General features: G+C 50.6%; 1 protein-coding gene across 2 annotated transcripts; it reads right to left on the bottom strand.

Moving 5' to 3' along the window:
- Positions 1–481: 481 nt before the first annotated feature.
- TMEM53 (transmembrane protein 53) lies at positions 482–19,055 on the bottom strand. 2 transcript variants are annotated; one of them, XM_061122102.1, is made up of 3 exons: positions 18,888–19,055; positions 6,897–7,018; positions 482–1,971 (listed from the first exon to the last, which is right to left on the bottom strand). In XM_061122102.1, the coding sequence occupies exons 1-3, from the start codon at positions 18,946–18,948 to the stop codon at positions 1,282–1,284; spliced, it is 873 nt and encodes a 290-aa protein (XP_060978085.1). In that variant the 5' UTR covers positions 18,949–19,055; the 3' UTR covers positions 482–1,281. The 2 variants fall into 2 exon arrangements, with proteins under 2 accessions (XP_060978085.1, XP_060978086.1); XM_061122103.1 differs by lacking the exon at positions 18,888–19,055 and adding an exon at positions 5,898–5,996.
- Between the last annotated feature and the right edge of the window lie 1,828 nt (positions 19,056–20,883).

The following is a 20,883-nucleotide window of genomic DNA, read 5'->3' as shown; positions in this document are numbered from 1 at the left end:
GCACAGGCAGCACTGCCACCTGTTGGCCGTGGCTAGGAATGCAGCCACAGAGTAGGAACGGGCTGCAGCAGTTGAGGGGCCATCCCAGAGGGCTGAGGCCATGCAGGGAGAGCTGAGCTCTGGAGACAGCAGCTGCATCAGCCCTGAGGCTATCAGGGGTCAGCTCCCACCCAGAGCTCTTCCAGCCCTCTCCTTCACTGACTGTCAAACTTTCAAAGACCATCCCTGCCCCCCAAGTCCCTTAATCACCACAGTGTGCTAAGTCATTTCAGTCGTGTCTGACTCTGTGACCCTATGGACTGTAGCCTGCCAGGCTCCTCTGTCCATGGGATTCTCCAGGCAAGAATACTAAAGTGGGTTGCCATGCCCTCCTCTAGGGGATCTTTCCAACCCAGGGATCAAACCTGTGTCTCATGTCTCCTGCTTTGGCAGGCGGGTTTTTACTGCCAGCGCCACCTGGGAAGGGATCACCACAGTAAGCTCAATCAATCAACAAATATTTATTGAATGCTTACTATGTGCCAGTATTGTGCAGCAGTGACTTGTAGGATGATAGATGATACAGAATTCTAAGGCTGAAGCCACTGCTCCTGTCTACAGAGGATCCAAGTGGGTCTCCCTCAAGGAGATGAAGGCCAATGGTTCTGGTCTTTAGGACTCCTGACTCAGCTTGTCCCAGCTCCCAGCTGGTGCTGCTGTCTTCCTGCTCCCCACACCATCTGCCCACTTCACGCACATCTTGCAACTTCCCTGGGTCCAGTGGCTTCCTGGCAAAGTGTAGTAGATCCTGGACAGACCAGCCCCCCACCTGTCAGCTCCCCATATGGCTTCCACCTCAGACTCCCGAGGGGATGTGGCTCCAGGCTTGGGGGCAAAGCCTGCCCTTCCAGGTCCTGGGAGCACAGATCACAGCCCCTGCCCCAGCCTTCCCCTACCTTCCAACACCTCCCTGCAAAGCTCACCTTCCATTCAAGCAATCAAAGATCAATGTTGGGGCTCAACCTCACCCTACCCCCAGCTTTATTAACCCTTCGCAGCCTAGATGCCACGGGCATCAGCAGCCTGACTGCCGCACTTAGCAAACACAAGCGCTGCAAGGCTCCTGCAGAGACCTGCACAGGCACTACTGCCCCCAGGATCCTGGGGTAAACAGGCCGACATGGTCCCCCAGGGCAGAGGCCCATGGGAACTCTCTACCGGGAGGACCGCAGAGACCCCGAGAGCTGCAGGGAGCTGTACCAGTAGAGGACCCCACCCATGGATGTAGGTTGTGGGGAAGAGTCAGGCATTTATTTCTGGGGCAGAGGTGAGGTGGGGAGGGCAGTGGACACAGCTGTGCATGAAGTTGACGCAGAGGGTCGTGTAGTAAGTAGGGTAGTCGCGGAGGTGGCTGACGTGTGCGGACGACACGAAGTCCACGGAGCGTACCAGGACCCTGTGCGCCCGGCGCGCCTTCACCATGCGCTCCACGTCCCGGGCCAGGACCACCTCGTCGGCCCTGGAGTAGAGGTAGAGCTCGGGCCAGCGAGAGGCTGCGTCGAGCAGCCTGTCATAGAAGTGGGTGTGGAAGAGGGCGGTGAGTGGCGCGAGCAGGATGTGGAACAGGAAGGCCACCAGGGCGAAGGCCACCAGGAGCAGCAGGCGCAGGGCGGCAGGCCGGTGCTCCAGGACGACCGCCAGCGCCCGCAGAGCCCCCAGCAGGTTGCTGTCACCGGGACCGCTGTCAAAGATGGTGCCCACCACACGCAGGTGACAGAAGCGCCAGTGGGTCTGCAGGAGCTCCAGCACATATCGGTACAGCATGACGCCAGCGTTGCTGAAGACGTGGAAGAGCAGGGGCTCCTTCTCAACCTCGTAATCAAAGAGCAGCTCAAGCAGCTTCTGGGCCAAGACACGAAGTGAAGGGATGCCCAGGGTCTCGGAGAAGAAGACCATGTGCCAGGGGGCTGTGTATCGGATCACGATGCATCCCTGGGGAGAGGAGAGAGGCCCAGTTGGTCCTCCGGGATGGGGCAGGGCGGAGAGGCGGGGACCAGCTAAGGTCAGAGGGGTCCAGAAGCTCTCACTTCCACAGGCCCATAAGCTGGAAGTCCTCCAGGCCCTGCTGCATCCTAGGTGCATGCTCACCTCTCCTAGACACCGGTGCCTAACAGAGGGGAAGGTCCACTCCAGGCCCATTTGTGGAATAATTGCTTCATGCTGGCCAAGCCCTTGAGGCCTCGAGCCCAGAGCTCGCTTTGGAGGCCTCTGGGCTGACCAGAAGGAAGCCTTCTCACTCTGGTCTGCTGTCTCCCTCCCACCCATGACCTTGTACCCTCATCTCATCAACTCTGGCACACTTAAGGCCTCACTGCCTGGCGACACCCTGCTGCAGCCACTCTGCTCTGCACAATCCCTGCCTCCCAGGGACAAGTAGGTACCCCCACGAGACCCAGCCGCCAAGACACAGCCTGCAGGCCCAGCCTTGACCACTAGAGGCCACTCGTGAGCCAAGCCCGCAGGGCCGCAGTCTCTGGCCACTGCCACCTTCCTCGCAGGGTCCTGTTTGGTTCTGAAGCCTGGGATCACTCCTCGCTCTCCCTGAAATTCCAAGTACAGTAAATGCATTATTCCTCAAATTCTAAAATAGCTAAAAGATCTCTAGGCCTCTGTATCCCTCAATGCCTGGGTCAAAGTACACCTCAAGGTCCTCACACAGATGCCCTTCTAGGCCAATTAGAGAAGGTGACCAAAGCCACCCTGAGTCCTAACCCTCTGCCATTAACGCATGCCAGAGACACAGGGCTCTTTGTCAGGGGACTCTGAGTTACACAGGCCCTGGGGTCAGACAGTTCTGGGCTCAGTTCCTGGGACCAGCATCTATAAACAGTATAGATGAATTTAACTCATCTTTCTGAATCTGTGTTCCCTTCTGTAAGCTGGGACAACATCCATCTCATGGGATTACAGTATAATTAAATGAAAAAAAAAAAAAAAGTATCTCCAGTGCCCCCAAACAGCACATGGCACAGAGTTCCAGCTAAGAAGAGCAGTCATTAGTGGTGGCAGGAATAATAACAAGGAGAAAATTATATGGGCGCAGTACCTGAATGACCTAGAGCCAGAAAGAGACAGTCAGCTGAGGTTACCCTGCCACGGCCCCCTGACCTCCTCCCCTCTGGCTGACTGCGACCACATGAGCCCCAGCTCCTCCCACCTCTGCTGTTGCCAAGGCCCTAGAGGACCTGACCACCCTTCCCAAGACTGCAGCGAGGGGTCATGGGTGCCATCTGGCCCCACAGCTCTGGAAAACTTCACAAAGCGCTCTGCTCCAACTCCCCAGGGTGCTGTGAAATGTCTTTCCACCCACCTTCAACCTACACACACACACTGCCAATGAATACAAACACACTCCACATGACCACCACCACCACCACACACACGCGACTCCTGGGACTAAACACAGCCTCTCGGTGGGATGATCTGAGAGAACAGCATCGAAACATGTATACTATCAAGGGTGAAACAGATCACCAGTCCAGGTTGGATGCATGAGACATGTGCTCGGGGCTGGTGCACTGGGATGACCCAGAGGGATGGGATGGGGATGGAGGGGGGAGGGGGGATCAGGATGGGGAACACACGTAAATCCATGGCTGATTCATGTCAATGTATGGCAAAAATCACTACAATATTGTAAAGTAATTAGCCTCCAACTAATAAAAATAAATGGAAAAAAAAAGAAAAAAAAATCAACAACAACAACAAAAAACACAGCCTCTCTACCTCACACCCCTTAGATGCAAGTGCCCATGACTCCCAGTACACACTAGTACCCACTGCACCACCTGTGAAGTGCACACAACTGCCGAAGCACACCCACAAGCACACACACCACCTTCAGGAATGCACACACATGCACGGGCACACGCATGCACACACACACTCCTCCCCAGAAGCATTCCCACGCAGAACTACCTGTTGGTGTAGGCATGAACTCAGCCGTGCCTGTGAACCTGCCATCTCTGAGGGCGTGTGTGCTCTCTACCTCCAGGTCGCCGGTGGGAGCACACGCACAGCGGGCCTTACGCACGCCCAGCGCTCCTGTGCAGTGTGCACACGGGGCCTCCCTGGGCCTCACTTTGAGGCCTCCACCTCTGCTGTTTCTAGTCAAATGCTCCCAGAAGCCCCCGCGCCGGTCACATCCCAGTCTCCTGTCTCTCCCTGGAAGCCATCCATCTCCATCTGCACACTCGCTCAGTCCCAGCCTGCTCCATCCGTCCTCACCTCCTGTACTCTCAGTCTCTTCCTCGCTCCAGATTCCTGCACAAACCGATCTCATTTAAAAAAACCTAAAGCCTCTGCCTTTACACCATGTTCCCCGCTAAGTCTGTCCCACCCTCTCTTCACCTTCCTAGACAAACCTTGACAGTCACGCTCTCTCCTTGGTCCCCTCCCATGGACTCCACTCTGACAGCTGCACTGCTCTTACCAAGGTCGCCCACATCCTCCCGAAGGGCTCCATCCCATGACGCCTTTCAGTCCCCGTCGTACTTTCCTTCCAGCAGCATTTGGTATCACAAGCTCTTAGAAAAACTCTCTGGGACTTCCCTGGTGGTCCTGTAGTTAAGACTCCACACTCCGCAGGAGTCGGGTGGATCACTGATCAGGGAACTAAGATCCCGCATGCCACGTGGTGTGAACAACAACAACAAAAAAAACCTCTGGCTCTTCAATAACAGGGAGGAAAAAAATGGACTGTTCTAGACAAAAGAGGCTTAAGGAACAAAATAATAAGATGCAATGGGTGATCCTGGATTGGAGGCTGGCGGTTTAGGAAAATCAGCGGTAAAGGACTCTTTAGCGACTATCAGAGAATCTGACCATGGACTGGAAACTTGATGAGATTAAAATATATTAACATGGGACAGTGGAAATCACAGTCCAAAAAAAAAGCAGGATACAAAAATAGAGTATTCAAGAAATCTTATTTAGGTAAAGAAAAGACACACACAGAAAAAAAGCTGAAAGGACACATACTGATGCTAAATAGAGGTCATCTCTGAGGGGTAGAATATAATGCTTTTATTTTCTTTTAAATAATGAAGTATTAGGAGTTTGGGGTTGGAAAAATTTCTTCTCTACCCCCACCTCATCCTCCTGACCCGAAGGTAAAAGCACCCCTTCCTTTCCCAGGTGACCCCTCACAAGCAGCCCTGCCCCCTCAACACCTCTGCCTTCCCTGGGATCATTTTCTCTCTCCACTCCATCACCTTCTCCCCGTGCCTTCCACCCCAAGAATGTCCTTCCTCTCTCCCTGTCATTGGCCCATTTCCCTAAGACTCTCTTCCTCTCTTCAATCCTGCTCCCCTGAGTTTACTTCTCTTCCTGTGGCCTCTCCTCCTTCCCACTATGGATCCTCTTTATCTCCTGCTTCTCAGAGCTTGTGTTCTGACCTGAGCCTCTTCTCCTTGCTCTCTACACACTCCCTGGGGGAACCTCATCCAGCCCAGAGTCTAAGGCATCTCTCCTAGCGCTCCCTGTTTCAAAGGACACACCTACCTCTACCAGGGATCTGCTGTAGCCGGAAACCTGGCATTACCCTGGACCCCCACCTATGCCCGTGCCCACACCATCTCTCTGACGGTGATTCATCAATCACTCTGCCTCCTAACAAGCCCCTTGATCCATCAACTTCCCTCCACCGGCACCACCAGCCTCAAGGTTCCGGCCACCGCAACAATCTCACTTTGTGGCCTCCGGACCTGGCTTCCCCAATCCTTTTTCCACTTGGCAGGGAAGGACTCTGAGAAGCACAAGTCTAACATCACACCCCAGCCTAAATCCCCTGAGGACCCTCCCAGCCTCATCTCTTCACACTTGCCCTTCCTTTTGTCCTCCATTCTGGCCATACTCACCTATTTCTTGGCCTCCGCCTGCCTTCAAGGATCTTCGTCTAATGGAGAAGCCGGACAAAGTAGCCTTGCCCAGGGAGTGGAATTCAGAAGCAGCTGAAACTACTTAAGGAGTAAGGCGATGCCAGGGCACCAGGTTTGCTGGCTGAGGGGAGGCCTCCAACTCCCCTCCTATTGCAGGGCCACCACACACCCGGGCACAGCGCAGACCTGGGTCAGTGGAGGGAGGCTGAGGGGAGGGGCCCTAGCCGGTCCTTCTCCCAGGTGATTGCCACTCCCCCTCAGTGCAGGGCTTCCAGCTGGGGGGGCGGGGGGAGTGGTCTGTACTGCCTCCCTCCCTTGGGAGGCCTGGGTGAGGAGGGCAGGGCCAGGCCAGTGGCCAAAGCTGTGAAAGGGGTACTCAGGTATAAGAGTCCCTCCCAAGGCTCGCTCCAATCACCACAGCCTCTATATCCAACTCTCGTGAGGCCTGAGATGAAGCAAGGAAACCTCAGGCCTGAATTCTTCTCCAGAAGACCCTTCTACCCTGGAAACATGAAGGTGCCATGGTCAACCCTAGGACAGAAACTCTCCTAGTGATACAAGGAGGAAGCCCCAGGAGTCCACGCTATGCCCAGCACACCCGGCCCGGGCTCCTGTTGCCCAGAAAGGCAGCACCAGCCCAGAGGGACTTGAGGTCTGGGCTGACACCTCAGCCGGGAGCACAGTGGGGATGGTCTGCCACCGTGGGGTTTGGGGAGGAAGGAAGAGGGAGCAGGTCAGGGGGCTGGAGGGGATAGACCAGGCCACAGAGTTGGCTGCAAAGGGTGATAATCCTGCCCAAGTCCCCACGGGCCCAGCATCTTCCTCACAGGCCAGTCCTGGTGCCATTCCCAGGCCTGCCTGGCCCCTGACTGGTGGTCAGCCTCCACGGCAGCGTGGAGATGAGGGCAGCCAAGGCGGAGAGAGCCCCCCGCAGAGGGGCCCCAGCGCACTGGGAGTCCACACGCCCGCAGTACTCACCCTTTTGTGATAGATGGCGCTGTACTTGGCCAGGTTCTTGTCGGCGCAGCCTCCCCAGCCCAAGAGAATCACCAAAGGGAGTCGAGTCCCAGCCTCCTTCCCATCTTGGTCGGGGCTGTTCTCTGAAACACAAGCAGGGCGGGACTGTCAGCCCTGCAGTTAGGGTGTGGGATGGGGTGACTGACCCATCGAGAGCTGCTGGCAGGGAAGCGCCAGGGGCCCGGCCTATGCATTCTTTCAGCCCCTGCACCTCAGGTGCCTGGGAGGCTCCTTCCTCTGTCCTTCACTTCAACTGGCTTTTAGGCTTCTCAGGTGGCACTGCAAGGTAACTGGAAAAAGCCACCTGAGGGCCCTTTTCTTTTCGCTCAGAGACACAGCCCAGGTGAGAAAAATTAAAAAAAAAAAATTTCCTCCATGCAATTTCACTTTCTAATCCCGGGATCAGCAAACCACAGATATTAATACAAGCCATGGGCTGAATTCAACCCATGATCTGTTTTCAAATGACCTTTGAGCTAAAGATAAAAGTGCTTTTAACATTCTAAAATAGTTTTAGAAAAAAATCAAAAGAAGATTTTGTGATGTGAAAATCATGAAACGTAAATGTCCACAAATAAAGTTTTATTGGAACACAGCCCAGCTCACTCATTTACATAATGTCTATGGCTGCTTTGAGGGCAGGAGGAGAAGGGGACGACAGAGGATGAGATGGTTGGATGGCATCACCGACTCAATGGACATGGGTTTGGATGGACTCTGGGAGTTGGTGATGGACAGGGAGGCCTGGCGTGCTGCGGTTCATGGGGTTGCAAAGAGTCGGATATAACTGAATGACTGAACTGAACTGATGGCTGCTTTCAAGCTAAAACAGCAGCGTTGAATAGCTGCAACAGAGACCACACAGTTCACAAAGTCTAAGGTCTAAGGTACAGCCCTTTACAGAAAAAAGTTGGCCAGCCCCTGTTCTAATTCCATGAACAGATGGAAGAACAGGGTTTTAAAGAGAAACCGATAGGGCAGTGTAGGTGGGGAAGTGAGGCAGACCAACTCTGGGGGCCCCTACCAACCCAAACCCTGTCCTGACAGAGCAGAATGACAGTCAGTATTTACTGAGATTTAATCCTCACAGCACACTACAGGGAATATTATTAAAGATGAGGAAACTGAGGCACAGAGTGGTTAAGTTACTTGCCTAAGGTCACACAGGAAGTGTAGAGCTGGGAACCCGGTCCCTACTCCCCATCCTAACTAACCCGCTTGAGGTGTTCTGGGCTGCCAGCCCCGTTCACCACCAGAAGTACATCTCCTTCCCTGATGTGCCGAGGCACAAGCCAGCTGCCTCCTCCACAGCTGCTTCTGGAGGCCTCCCCGCAATTTTGTCAGTCAGGCCTCCTCTCATTTTCCCCACCAAGAAAGTATTCACACCCCTTGGGGTGACTTCTGTGCAGGGACTGTCTGTTGCCAGTTATCTGCCCTCCTGAAAGGGCCAGGGTTTACTCTTCCAAGGATCAAGCCACTTGGCTATGCTCAGCTGCCACCCGGAGATTTATGGACGCTGGTGGTGACCTGGCAACAGTAAATTTCAAGGCTAGTTAAGAGGCTGGTAAATATAAATCACTAACCTTTGGACAAAAGGAAGACAACAATTTCCTGTGGAAATTAATGTGATTGAAAAGTTCAGTGTTTCTGCTCTCCGGCAGTGGCGACTCTGGCCTTTGGAGATTAACTGCCCGAGCCCATGGGGATCCCAGGCTGGGCTACAATTCAGCCTGGAGCAGGAGCTGCCAACGCCTCAGTCCCATGCTGACCCCTGCTAGCCCTCCCAGGCTCCCCTGACAGTGACCTCAGCCTCCAGTAAGAGGGATGGTTCCACAGCTCTAAGTCAGGCCACTCGAAATACTGTCACCAACTTTCTTGGCCTGGTCCTTGGCCAGGGCAGTGGTTCGCCTGCACTGGCCTTTCTGGTGGAGAGGCCCAACCCTGCTGGCGATGGCTAGCCATAAGGCTCGGGCTGCAGCCACCTCACGGGTGGTGATGACAGCTACCATTTGGATCCACCTTTGACCATCTGAGGTCCAGCCGCTGGATTTCTGAGACCTGCCCCAGGGAGGATCCCTAACTTCCGTGCAACTGTCTGAGTATGGTCTCCCCTCCCCTAGCGCCTCCATATGGCACTCCCCTCCAGGTACCACCAGCAAAACATCAGCAAAGGGTTAGGGGATTCATCTTAAATAGGGAGAAGGAGGCTGAGGGAGGTCACATCCCCTGGTGGCTGCCCTGACCAGCAGTCGTGGCGCATTCCCAGACAGGGAAGGTTCAGACACTTCCGCTGGCTCTCTGACCTGCCCCTCCCACCACGGCTGGGCTCTACAACTCCACTTTGTTCCACATCAGATTTTCCTGGCACCCTTGGATTCACCAACTCAGGTAGGAATGACTTCACCAGACACGCCTCTCATGAAGAAACTCAGAATATGGACACCCTGGACACGCTGCCTCTTCCCAGAGCCCAAGCTTTTCATAAGGTTCCTAAAAGGAGGGAATTGGTGCCCCAACTCCACCCAGGCACTCAAGGCCGCCCCTCCTGAACCATAAGATGCCCCTCCTACCCACGGGCATCTCCTGTTCCCCCAACACAGTCTCCTCCCAGGACCCCTTTCTCCATGCCCTTCTTAACTTGGAGCTTTGTCACGACCTCCTCCCACTGGAGCCACGCTGCCCATTCCAATTCTAGACATGAAGTGCTATCATCCAGAAAAGTCCAAGATGCTCTGGGACCATGGCTGAGAGAGTGACGGTGACATGCTTGCTGTGCTGGTCTTGAAGGACTATAGGAGCATGCCAGGTGGAAAGAGGGCACGAGCAGGGGCAGGCGGTGATGGAGATGTTAAAGTCACTCTGGAGCACAGCAAGCAGTCCTGGGAGGCTAGAAGCCTGGATGAGGGAGCAAGAGTGGGCAAGAGAGCTGCTAAGAGCGGGACTGGGGGGCCTGATCCTGCAAGGCCCCCAAGCCATGCTTACGAGTCAGCATTTTATCCCAAGCAGTGGAGAGCGAATAGATTCTGGAACTGGGGGAGTGGCAGGATCCAATCTATACTGATTAATGACTTGCACAATTATTTGAATAACATCTGTCACCCCTCAGCCAGAGGGGTCCCTGAAGGCAGGAACCGGGTTTGTCACACTGAATGCCACATTCCTGGTGCCCAGGACTGTAGCTGGCCCGTCCAGGCACTCAGCAGAAACATGCTGAATGAATGAACACGTGCCTGCAAAGTGAAGGATGGATCCAAGGAGAAAGAGCTGGCATTCCTCTTGTTACCCATTGCCCTTTCCAGAGTAATAAAAGTAATTGCTATGGCTATTGTTATTTATTGCCACATCCAGATCGTGTGATTCCTCCACCCTCTGCAAGAGCCCCTGCTCCTTTTATGTTCCTCCCACTGGTCACCACCCTCTCCCCTTCCCGCTGCTGACATCTCCCAGCCTCTGACCGCTGCCCCTCAGGCACTGGAGACTTAGGCACTGGCCCCGTCTCCCATTTCTACACCAGGACTGACACGGCCCTGCACAGGCAATCAAAACCACCTCAGTCCTAAACCATCACAAACTTCTCTGAATTTCACATCTCCTTCCGCCCCTATCTTCCCCTCTTTCCCATCACCAAGAAAAACAATAACAGCAAAAAGAGAATTGTGTCAGACACTATTCTAAGCACTTTTTAAAAAATATATTTATTTGGCTGTACTGGGTCTTAGTTGCAGCATGTGGGATCTAGTTCCCTGACCAGGGATCAAACCCTGACCCCCTGCAGTGGGAGCACAGAGTCTTAACCACTGGACCACCAGGGAAGTCCCTAAGCATTTTATATATCAACTCATTTCATCGTCACAACAATCCTATGAACAAGGTACTGTTATTATTCTCATTTTACTGATGAAAAACTAAGCCACAGAGATAATAAGTAATTGGTCAAGGTTACACAACGAACAAGCAGTGAAGCTAGATTCCAAACCCAGGTGGTGACACTTAGAGACCAGCTCAACACCATTATGCCGGCTGGGCCCTAGGTGGGAAAAAAAACCAAACAAACAAAGCCCCCAGTCTTAACCAAATATCTTTCCACTTAGCTCCAAACCTGTACATCAACAGATCCAGCACTGACCTCTTCCACCTGCTCCTCCTCAAGGACTGGCCACCAAAGTCAGAACCTCAACACATGCTGCCTCATTTGGTCCCTCCACCATTGGAGGAGTTAACTATTATTGCTATCCCCATTTTACAGATGAGAAAACTAAAACACAGAGAGAAGTCTCTCTCCCCAAAAACATAGAGCCAGGAAGTGGCAGAGCCAGCATGCACCTCTGAACCACCACACCACATTGCCCCCTGCCTCCAGGACCGCACTCACTCCCCAGCCCAGATGCTGATAATCCATGTTTATGCTTTGCTAATGCGCATGCCCCTTGCTGAGTCAGCTCACTGCTGACATCCAAGAAGTTCCCCTTGAAGCCCTCTCCAGCCCCTTCTCACCACTCCCCTAAATCACTAGACAGGGCTAGATGCCCCTCGTCTATACACTGTCACCACCATGCCATTGTGCTTATCCACTGCGCTGAAAGGCCCCATTAGGAATAAGTCAGAGATGACTGTAACATGCAAAGCAAGAGATAGTAAAGGTCTGAACCAGGGCAGTGGGAGACAAGTAGGAAGGGGGAGGAAAACGATAGGAAGAAAAGAATCACAATTCTGGTACATGTAGCAAAAGCCTCAAAAACATGCAATCTTTGACTTAGTGATTCCACTTCTAAGAAAGAAAAATGCTTAATCTACGACAGAAATATTCAGGAATATTTTAAGCAGATCATAGACATAAATGTAAGAGCTAAAACTATAAGACTCTTAGCAGAAAATGTAAATCTTTGTGACCTTGGATTAGAGAATGGTTTCTTAGACATAACTAAAAAGTAAAAGGAATAAAAGAAAAAAAAAGATAAACCAGGACTTCACCAGAATTAAAAACTTTTGTACATCAAAGGATACCATCAAAAAGTTGAGGAAACTGACAGAATGGGAGAAAATTTTTGCAAATCATACATCTGATAAGGGTTTGTATCCAGGATACATAAGAACACTCACAATTCAACAATGAAAAGACAAATAACTCAACTTTAAAATGGGCAAAAGATGTGAAGAGACATTTCTCCAAATAAGATGTACAAATGGCCAATAAGAACATGAAAAGATGTCCAACATCACAGTCATCGGGGAAATGAAAATTAAAACCACAATGAGATACTACATTAGATCCACTAGGATGGGCATAATCAAAAAGTCAGATAACACCAAGTGTTGAGGATGAAGAGAATTCAGAACCCTCATATACTGCTGGTGAGCATGCAAAAAGGTACATTCACTTTAGAAAGCAGCTTGGCAGTTCCTCAAAAACATTAGACATGGAGTTTCCGTATGAACTAGTACTTCCACTCCTAGGTATAAGACCCAAGAGAACCAAAAACATATGTCCATACAAAAACCTGTACTGAATGTTCACTGCAGCAATATTCATGACAGCCAAAAAGTAGATACAATCCACATACCTATCACCTGTAAATGGGTGAGTAAAATGTGGTATATCCATTCAATGGACTAGTACTTGGTGATAAAAAGGAATGAAGCACTACTACAACATGGGTGAACCTTGAAAACATACGTTAAATGAAAGAAGCCAGACACAGAGATCACACGTTATATGATTCCATTTATATGATTTATACGAAATGTTCTGAATAGGCAGATCCATAGGGCAGAAAGCAGATGAGTGGCTGCCAGGAGCTAGAGGCAGCGGGAAATGGGGAGAGACTGCTAATGGTTCAGGGTTTCTTTTGGAGATGATGAAAATATTCTGAAATTAAATAGTGCTGCTGGGTGTACAATCCTGTAAACATACTAAAACCCAATGAATCACACATTTTAAAAGGGTGAATTTTATGGAATGTGAATTATATCTCAATATTGTTATTATTTTAAAAATTAATAATAACATATTAAGCAAAAAAGCAAGTTGCAAAAGAATATGTACAACAGAATCCTATGTACATGCATACATGCACACCTACACATATTATGCATAGAAAAAAAAGCATCAGATATTGATAGCAATCATTCCTGGGATTAGAGGCAATTTCTTTTTCATGATTTTTTAAATTCACAGTCTAAATATCCCTAAGTATCACTTTTGCAATGAGAGTTAAAAATTCTTTTTTTAAAAAAAAAAGGTTGAGGGTCAACAGAGTCAGCAGAGTCAATAATGGTTGAGAAGTCAAAGAGATCATGGATGCCCAGAAGTCCCTTGGCAAGGCTTCTCAAGCCTGACACTTCTTAAGTATCCCACAAAACAATTTAATCTCAGGGGCTCTCTGTCCTCTGGACTTTTCTCAACAAATGACACTGACACTGATAATACAAGAATTACAGATACATACTATATTGTACAACAGTTCAAGTCATAAAACTAGAGCATAAATTAGATTGTGTATATCCCAGGGGCATGTGGGGAAGACAAAGGAAAAGGCTGACAAAGAGAAAGGATTTGTGGAACAATATGTGCTTTTCATCAGCAAGCGGGACTCAGAATACAAAGAACTATGTTTTCTTCTTCAAATGCAAAAGAATCAAAGGATCCTCAATTTCCTTTACTCCCAAGAAATACTTTCTAGAGTCTTAGAGTTCCTATATTTAAACCAAATTACTTCATTTTAAATTTACTTTTTTTAACCTTTTGGAATAATAGTACCGAAGAGTAGCATGGTATCTAGGAGAACCTACCATATAAAACCCTATCTGGGTTCAAATCTTCTCTGCCACTAATAACCATGAAACAGACCTTGAGCTAGTTCTCTAAGCTTTAATTTTCTTAACTGCGAAATGAGGACAACAGTACATAAGACTAAACAAAAAAATGACTACTGAGGGCTTAGCATGTTACCCTAGCACAAAGAAAGAGTTCAGTGAATTGAAGTTATTACTTCATGATGAATGCATGCTCACTGTAGAAAAAGTAGAAAATGAATATCTTTTTTTTTTTTTTTTTGAAAATGAATATCTTATACAATTGGAATCATACCACTTTGTAATCTGCTTTCTTCCATTTAGCAATATATTGTGAACATCTCTCCCTGTCGGTTTATGTATTTCTACACCATTCTTTTTAGTGGCTGCAGAGCAGCTATAGACATTTTGTAATTTATGGTGACCAAGCTCCCATTATTGGACACAATGTTTGTTTCTAATCTTTTGCTGTTATAAAAGTACTTTAATGGACATCTCTTTCTTCATGCATGTCCTTAACTGTTTCTGAGAAATGGAACTGTATTCAGGCAGTACTTCCTGATGGCAACTGAAATATGCATACACAGGCTTTGGAGTGAGGCTCCTGGGTTGGAACCTGGGATGACTTGGGGCAAGACACTTCACCTCCCCTGACCTCCTGTCCCTCATCTGTAAGATGGGATAAGAGTACTCCAGACTTCACAAGGAGGTCAAAAGAGTAATAAAATCATATGAGGGGTTCTTGGTGAACCTGGCGTGTGAGCAGGGCCTGGTCAACAGAGTAAGCCCAACAGAAACCACAGAGACCTCAGGCAAAGGGTCCTTCAGGTCTGGAGCTCAGATCCAGGGCCTAGCATGATGCTTGGCACAAAGCAGACAAATTAGGAAGGGTTTCTATTAATGAATGAAAGAAGAGGTCATGATTCAAAAAATGAACAAAACTCCTCTGTTTAGAAAAAAAAAAAAAAAAAAAGCACCTCTGGGGTTCACACAGACAAGAAGAGAGTCTAGTTCAACTCGGCACCCGGGCCTGTGAGGCCTCTTTGGTGTGACAGCTCTTGAGGTTTTCTCTCACCCCTGCTCCTGAGAGCACATCTCGGCCTCCTGCCAAGGCCCCACTCCTCTGGGCCCCTCCCAGTCCCCCAGTGTCGCAGCTCTGCACTTTCTGCTGCTCTCTATCTACAGCTTGGGTCACTCTTCTCCAGGAAGCCAGCTGACCCCTGCAGCCCACCATGGTGGTCCAAACTATGGTCCACCCAATACTGTTTCCCTGGTGCTGGGAGAAACTTCCTGGGGGTCAAGACAAGGTCTTCATTTCTTCAACCCCAGCCAGCGCTCAGCCCAAGGGTAGACTGACAATGAAGCCTGGGCTCACAGCAAACCTATCGCTTGCCTTCTCTGTGACTCCCCGGAAGGCTAAGAGTGAGCCCCTTGTCCCAGCCCCACTAATTTTGCAAATCAATTATTTGTAAAAATGTTTACGGAACATGAGAGCAACAGGATGCCTTTAAGAAGTGCCTACGCAAGCCACAGAGGGGCCCTGGGGCAGGACTTGGCTGACCAGTCTCTGGCTCGGAGGAGGGGCAGTGCCACCCTGGCCTGGATGGCAGAGCACCTCAGGCAGGGCCAGAGTGCTGCCAAATGTCTCCCTTCAGCTCATCGGGCACATCTTCCCTGCCAGGCTCCAGCAACAGTGAGCAAAACCGTCCAAACAACACAACAGGGATCCCTACACTGGGGGCCCTGAGGACAGGACCTTCCCCAAGGAAATGAGAGAATACCCAACTCTCATTAGCAGGGCGAGGGGACCACTGGTCAGAGAGGAGTGGGTGGGGAGGGAGGAATGCCAGGTCAAGGGATCAGCTTTGGCAAAGGACCAGGCAGACGATCCTTGTTAGGCCCAGTCAGCCACAAATAACTGCCTGGTGGGAATTCCAGCAGAAGGACCATGAACGATGAAGGGCCCCAGATCTGTAGCTGCTTTCCCACTACTTGTGTGCCAGCAGCAGCTGCTCGCCTCTCTATCAGCTCACAGCAGTGCCAGGCTCTGTGGCTCTAAAGCTCAGGTATGGGGGAAACACAATTCCAGAAACCAAATATGACCGTCTTCCACATTTCTCCACCTTTAAACAGTAAGTGCAAAACCCCCAAAGACTGTCGCTCTGTGAAGCCACATCAGCCTGGAGGGGCGCTTTCTACACACAGGAAGCAAAGAGATGTGGGGGGTCGCACTGCTGTCGCTTCCTTCTGAGGGGTCCTACAGGCTCAAGTTTGGCTCTGGGGTATGCACTTGGAGAGGGAAAGGCATGAGGAACCAAAGCCAGTGCAGAAGGGCGATCATGAGGAGAGGGTTATTAGAACCACACCAGAGGAGGAACAGCTGAAGGCCCTGGGGGTATTTCTCTCGGAGAAAAGAGATGAAGCTGTCATCTTGAAAAGAGAGGAAGAGAGACTACCTGGCTCTGTGTTGTACCCACCACGACCTCCTAGCCCTGCAGTCACCACATCACTGTGAAACCACCTGCTTCTAAATCCTCAGTCCTCCCTGAACCACAGCTCCTTGCAAGGAGTCTGTGTGTGAGTCACTTCTGAGGCGACCAGCAACTAGCCCACGGACAGGACACAGCTAATGCTGACCTGAAAGCAGAAGTGACAGGAAGGCCTATTGTGGCTCCAGAAAAGGAAGCTTTCTAACAATCCAGTTGCCTCCAACAGGCCAGGATATTTGGGAGGAAGGGCTTCCCCAGAGGCTCAGAGAGTAAAGAATCTGCCTGCAATGCAAGAGACCTGGGTTCAATTCCTGGGCTGGGAAGATCCCCTGGAGAAGGAAATAGCAACCCACTCCTGGAAAATCCCATGGACAGAGGAGCCCGGCGGGCTACAGTACATAGGGACGCAAAGAGTCGGACACGACTGAGCGACTAACACACTGACACAACATACATCCTGTCAGGAAAGGGTCTGGTGCTAACAGCAAGCTCTCCTGACAGGAGAAGGAGGCAGGACAAAATGGCCCCCTGAGATTTCTTCCAGTTCTAGGACCCAGCCCCTTGAAGCAGTGGGGGAGCCACAAGGGGAAGAAATAATACTGACAGAGCACACGTCAGGCAGCACACACAGGAGCACACACACCTGCTCCATGTCAGTCACTACTTCATTAACCCTCACAATGCCGTGGGGTAGTCACTCTTATCACTTTCATTTTACAGTTGGGGAATCTGGGGCTCAGAGAGGTTCAATAACTTGCCAAAACCAAAGAAGAGCAGGAGGTAGAACTGAAACGCAAAGGCTGCCCACTGGGGCTGAGGAACAAACTTCCGCCCTCCTGGCCACGCAGAAGGCAGCTCTAGACCTTTGCAACTAAAGGTGCTCCAAGGGCAATAATCTTTTAAAAAATTATTTTAAATAGTTTTTTAAATATTTTTTTATTTGGCTGTGCCAGGTCTTAGTTGCAGCATGTGCCAGGTCTTTAGATGTGGCATTCGGGATCTAGTTCCCTGACCAGGGATCGAACACTGCCCCCTGCATTGGGAGCCTGCAGTCTTAGTCACTGGACCACCAGGGAAGTCCCTAAGGGTAAAAATATTAATTGACTTCATCTCCTGCTGATGCCAAGACTTTTCAAAAGCATTTTTACATATATAAGCCCAAGAGCCCTTGGCTAACAGATCCAGCTCAGTGAAACACAACTGGTCTGGGGCTACCTGCTCTGTCAAGAGCCTACAGGTTGCACTCCCCTCTTAGACCCGATCTAAAGAACACAAGCTGCTATGCAAGGGGTCTGGGAAGGCTCTTTTGAAGGAGGTAATATCTGAGAGAAGCGTTAAACGATGAACCAGACATGGGAGCGGGCAGCAGAGAGGAAAAGGCATTCCAGACAGAAGAAACAGCAGGAGCAGAGAGAAGCAGGAAGGGTGTGGAGACTCACAAGCAGCTTAGGGAGGCCGAAACACAAAACTCAAAGTGAACGTGAAAGGACATAGTGAACAAAGAGGTAAGCAGGGGCTGCTAAATGATGAAGGACTTTGAATGCCATGCTAAGGAATCAGGACTTGATTTATCCTGGGGGCAAAAAAAGAGTTACTGTAGGGTTCTAGCTAGAATAGTGGTAAGATCAAAGCTTTGCATTGGGAAGATGGCTGGGGTGGCAGGAGAAGAGGTGAGGTGCGGCTGGTGGTGAGACTGGAGGTGTGAAAGTGATGTGGAGTAAGACAGGCAAGACCTGCAGCTTGAGCTGGGCTGTATGACAAGGCTCCTCTACCGTAATTCACTCCCAATCCGGGCCAAACTTTCTATTCTCTGGAACTCCAATCCGACTCACACTGCCAGGGATCCAGACCTGCTCTACAGGCTACTAATTCTGTGGCCCTGCCACACTCCTTTCTCTAATATGACTGTAGGGAGGAAAATAAAGCTAATCACTAAACTCATTCAGTGCCAAGCATTATGCTGGGTCCTTTACACAAACAATCTCAGTTGTGCAACCAACCACTGTCGGAGGGAGATTACTGTTGGTACCCCAACTGTGCAGATGAGGAAACCGAAGTTAAAAGCTGGAAACCTACCCATGGTCACGCAGCTACTGAAGGGTGGAGTCGGGATTTGAGCCGACTTCTAACTCACAGCAGAGACGGCTCTGCTAACTATACTGCCTAGAAGAGTGCAGAGGAGGAAAGGGTGAAGGTTCTATGTCCTGGGCTTCTCCATGGAGCCTGGGAAAAATAGTGGATGTAGTATAACGAGTGGAAGCCCCTAAGCACAACCGCCAAGAAAGAATAGCAGTGGGAAACACGACTCCAAACAAAGGAATCAGGATGTCCCCTGTCCTTGGCAGCCTTCAGTTACTGGGAGAGAAGCGAAAGCTTGGACCTGAGAACTAAAGAGACAGGGAAAAAAAGCCCCAACCTGGTGGGGGGGCGGGGGGGGGCGTGTGGACGCCGGGGAGGGGCGGGGCTCGGACAGGGAAAGCGCCCTGGGGGCGGGGCTTACTAAGGGGCGGGGCTCTCTGGACCCGACCAAGTCTAAGGACCGGCCGGACCCTATGAGGAGGTGGGCCGCGAGAGGGCGGGGCCGCAGGAGGGGCGGGGCCACAACTGCGCTTGCAACCCACGGACTCCTTAGGTCACCTACCCACGACTGGACCCAACCCTCGTTCCATACCCTGACTCCGGCAGGGCTGATCCGGGATCTCGATGGTGTAGTCCAGCTGGGCTGAAGCCATGGTGAAGGAGCCGGCCCTCAGCTTGGGCCTCCGGCAGGAACTCCCGCTCGCGCGCCTGCACCTCACCCAAGCGACTCCTGGGCACCGCCCAATCACCACCCACCTCCCTCGACGCTACCCAATCCCCAAGCCGCGCTCTGTGACCTCTACCCCTAGCAACCACCGAGTGTCTCTCGGAGCCTCTCGCCGCACCCCGCTTGCTAGGCCCTAGCAACCATGCCCCGCCCTGCTCTATCTCTGGCCCCCGGCCATTGGCTAACTCGCTTTGTCTGAATTAGGTATTGGCCAGCTAAGGCGCCAGTCAGGAAGAGTCCCCACCCTCCCGTGTAGGTAAGGGGGTCTGTGGGAGAGTTGCGTTTTCTAGGGATCAGGAGAGTTTCCCTTCTTAACCGAGTCTTATCCTACCGAACGGACAACAGTGCCCTTTGACTTGCATCATCTAGCTTCTTCCACCGACCTCTACCAACCGCAGCTCCGAGGGCTGGAGGTAGAAAAACCATACAAAACGGCCACAGTGGTGCGTGCCAGCCCGTGGTCCACCCAGTTGGTCGAGGCTTATTTTGAGTGGTGGGATGGGTAGAATGCAAAGGAGGTGCTATCTTCTGGAGAAGACTTTAGAGAGTGCCCTGTTCGTGCGCGACATAAGGGGTTAGGGAGTAAAGTTTTCTTAAATTTATCCACGCACTTAAAAGATATTTACTTACCATCTGTTACATAAGCGGACTCTAGTTAGGATTGTTTTTGACCCTGACTTCCATAAGTCTCTTGGAGAAGGGAAAGGCTACCCACTCCAATATTCTGGCCTAGAGTATTCCCTGTACAGTCCACGGGGTCGCAAAGAGTCGGACACGACTGAGCAACTTTCACTTCGCTTCACTTCCGTAATTCTTAAAAGGAGAGGGAGAGAGACCGTGCATGAACCAGCTCTAATACTATGCGAGGGATAAATACTACAAGAAGAGTAGGCCCTAAGGATTTTAGGAGCTCAGATTTAGAAGGGGAATTTATGGCAGTGCAGATGGCTCTTGAGCTGGGCTTTGAAAGACTTGTGGAGACATGAGTCCTTGCATGGCTCAAAGAGGAAAGTGAGGGGTTGGTGCCAGGAACTCTGAGCATCTTCTGGCTAGAGGAGAGACTAATGGGAGAGCAACCTTGGAAGAATAGGTAGGCCCAGATTCTGGAGGGTCTTTGATGCCACACTCAACCCTGAATTTATGGGTAGATCTTACTGATGGAAAAATATTTCCAATGCATTTTATGCCACCGAGCACCAGAGCTTAGACTTTATCCTAAGGACAATGGGGAAGCTGCAGAGGTTTAAACAAAAGAGTAACAATCAGATTAATGTTTTAGAAAGATCAATGAAAAGAATGGATTGGAGACTGGGAGAAGGAAGGAGACCAGTTTAGGACATTGTTTCAGTCATGTGAAAGAATTATGGTGGCCTGAAGCGTGGAGAAGTAACAGGATTGAAAAGAAGGATGAATTCCTTAGACACTTATGAGTTTAAAAGAACTGGACTTGGTGACTGGTTGGATGTGGGGTAAGTAGGAAAAGTGAAGAATGTCTAAATTCCTGCCTTGGGCAAACAGAAAGGAGAGTTGTTAGGAAAGAATTAGTTCTGGGCATGGTGAGTTTGAGGTGCCAGTGGAATATCCAAGTGGAAGTGTCCAGGAGGCAGCTGAGTATGCCTGACTGAAGTTTGCAAGATAAGTCTAAACTGGAAATTAAAATATTTAGTCTGTAATGTCTTAAAGATGGCAGCCACACACTGGACTGATTTGTTTGGCTTGCCTGGAGAGTCTGTGTAGAGAAAGAAGAGATGGTCCAGTGGCTAAGACTCCATGCTCCCAGTGCAGGGGACCTGAGTTTGACCCCTGGTCACGGAACTATATTCCACATGCCCCAATAAAGAGTTCTCATGCTGCAACTAAA

Source organism: Dama dama, chromosome 20 (assembly GCF_033118175.1).
Source record: "Dama dama isolate Ldn47 chromosome 20, ASM3311817v1, whole genome shotgun sequence".
NCBI classification, from domain to species: Eukaryota; Metazoa; Chordata; class Mammalia; order Artiodactyla; family Cervidae; genus Dama; species Dama dama.
This window is presented reverse-complemented; position numbering and strand designations above follow the sequence as displayed.

Bases quoted from the DNA above. Each gene is read 5' to 3' on its own strand.
- TMEM53 (XM_061122102.1), bottom strand. From the start codon at position 18,948: ATGGCTTCAGCCCAGCTGGACTACACCATCGAGATCCCGGATCAGCCC. The intron at 7,019-18,887 runs GTATGGAACGAG...CTTGTGTTTCAG, and splicing joins TCAGCCCTGCCGGAGTCAGG to AGAACAGCCCCGACCAAGAT. The intron at 1,972-6,896 runs GTGAGTACTGCG...TCCTCTCCCCAG, and splicing joins GCGCCATCTATCACAAAAGG to GGATGCATCGTGATCCGATA.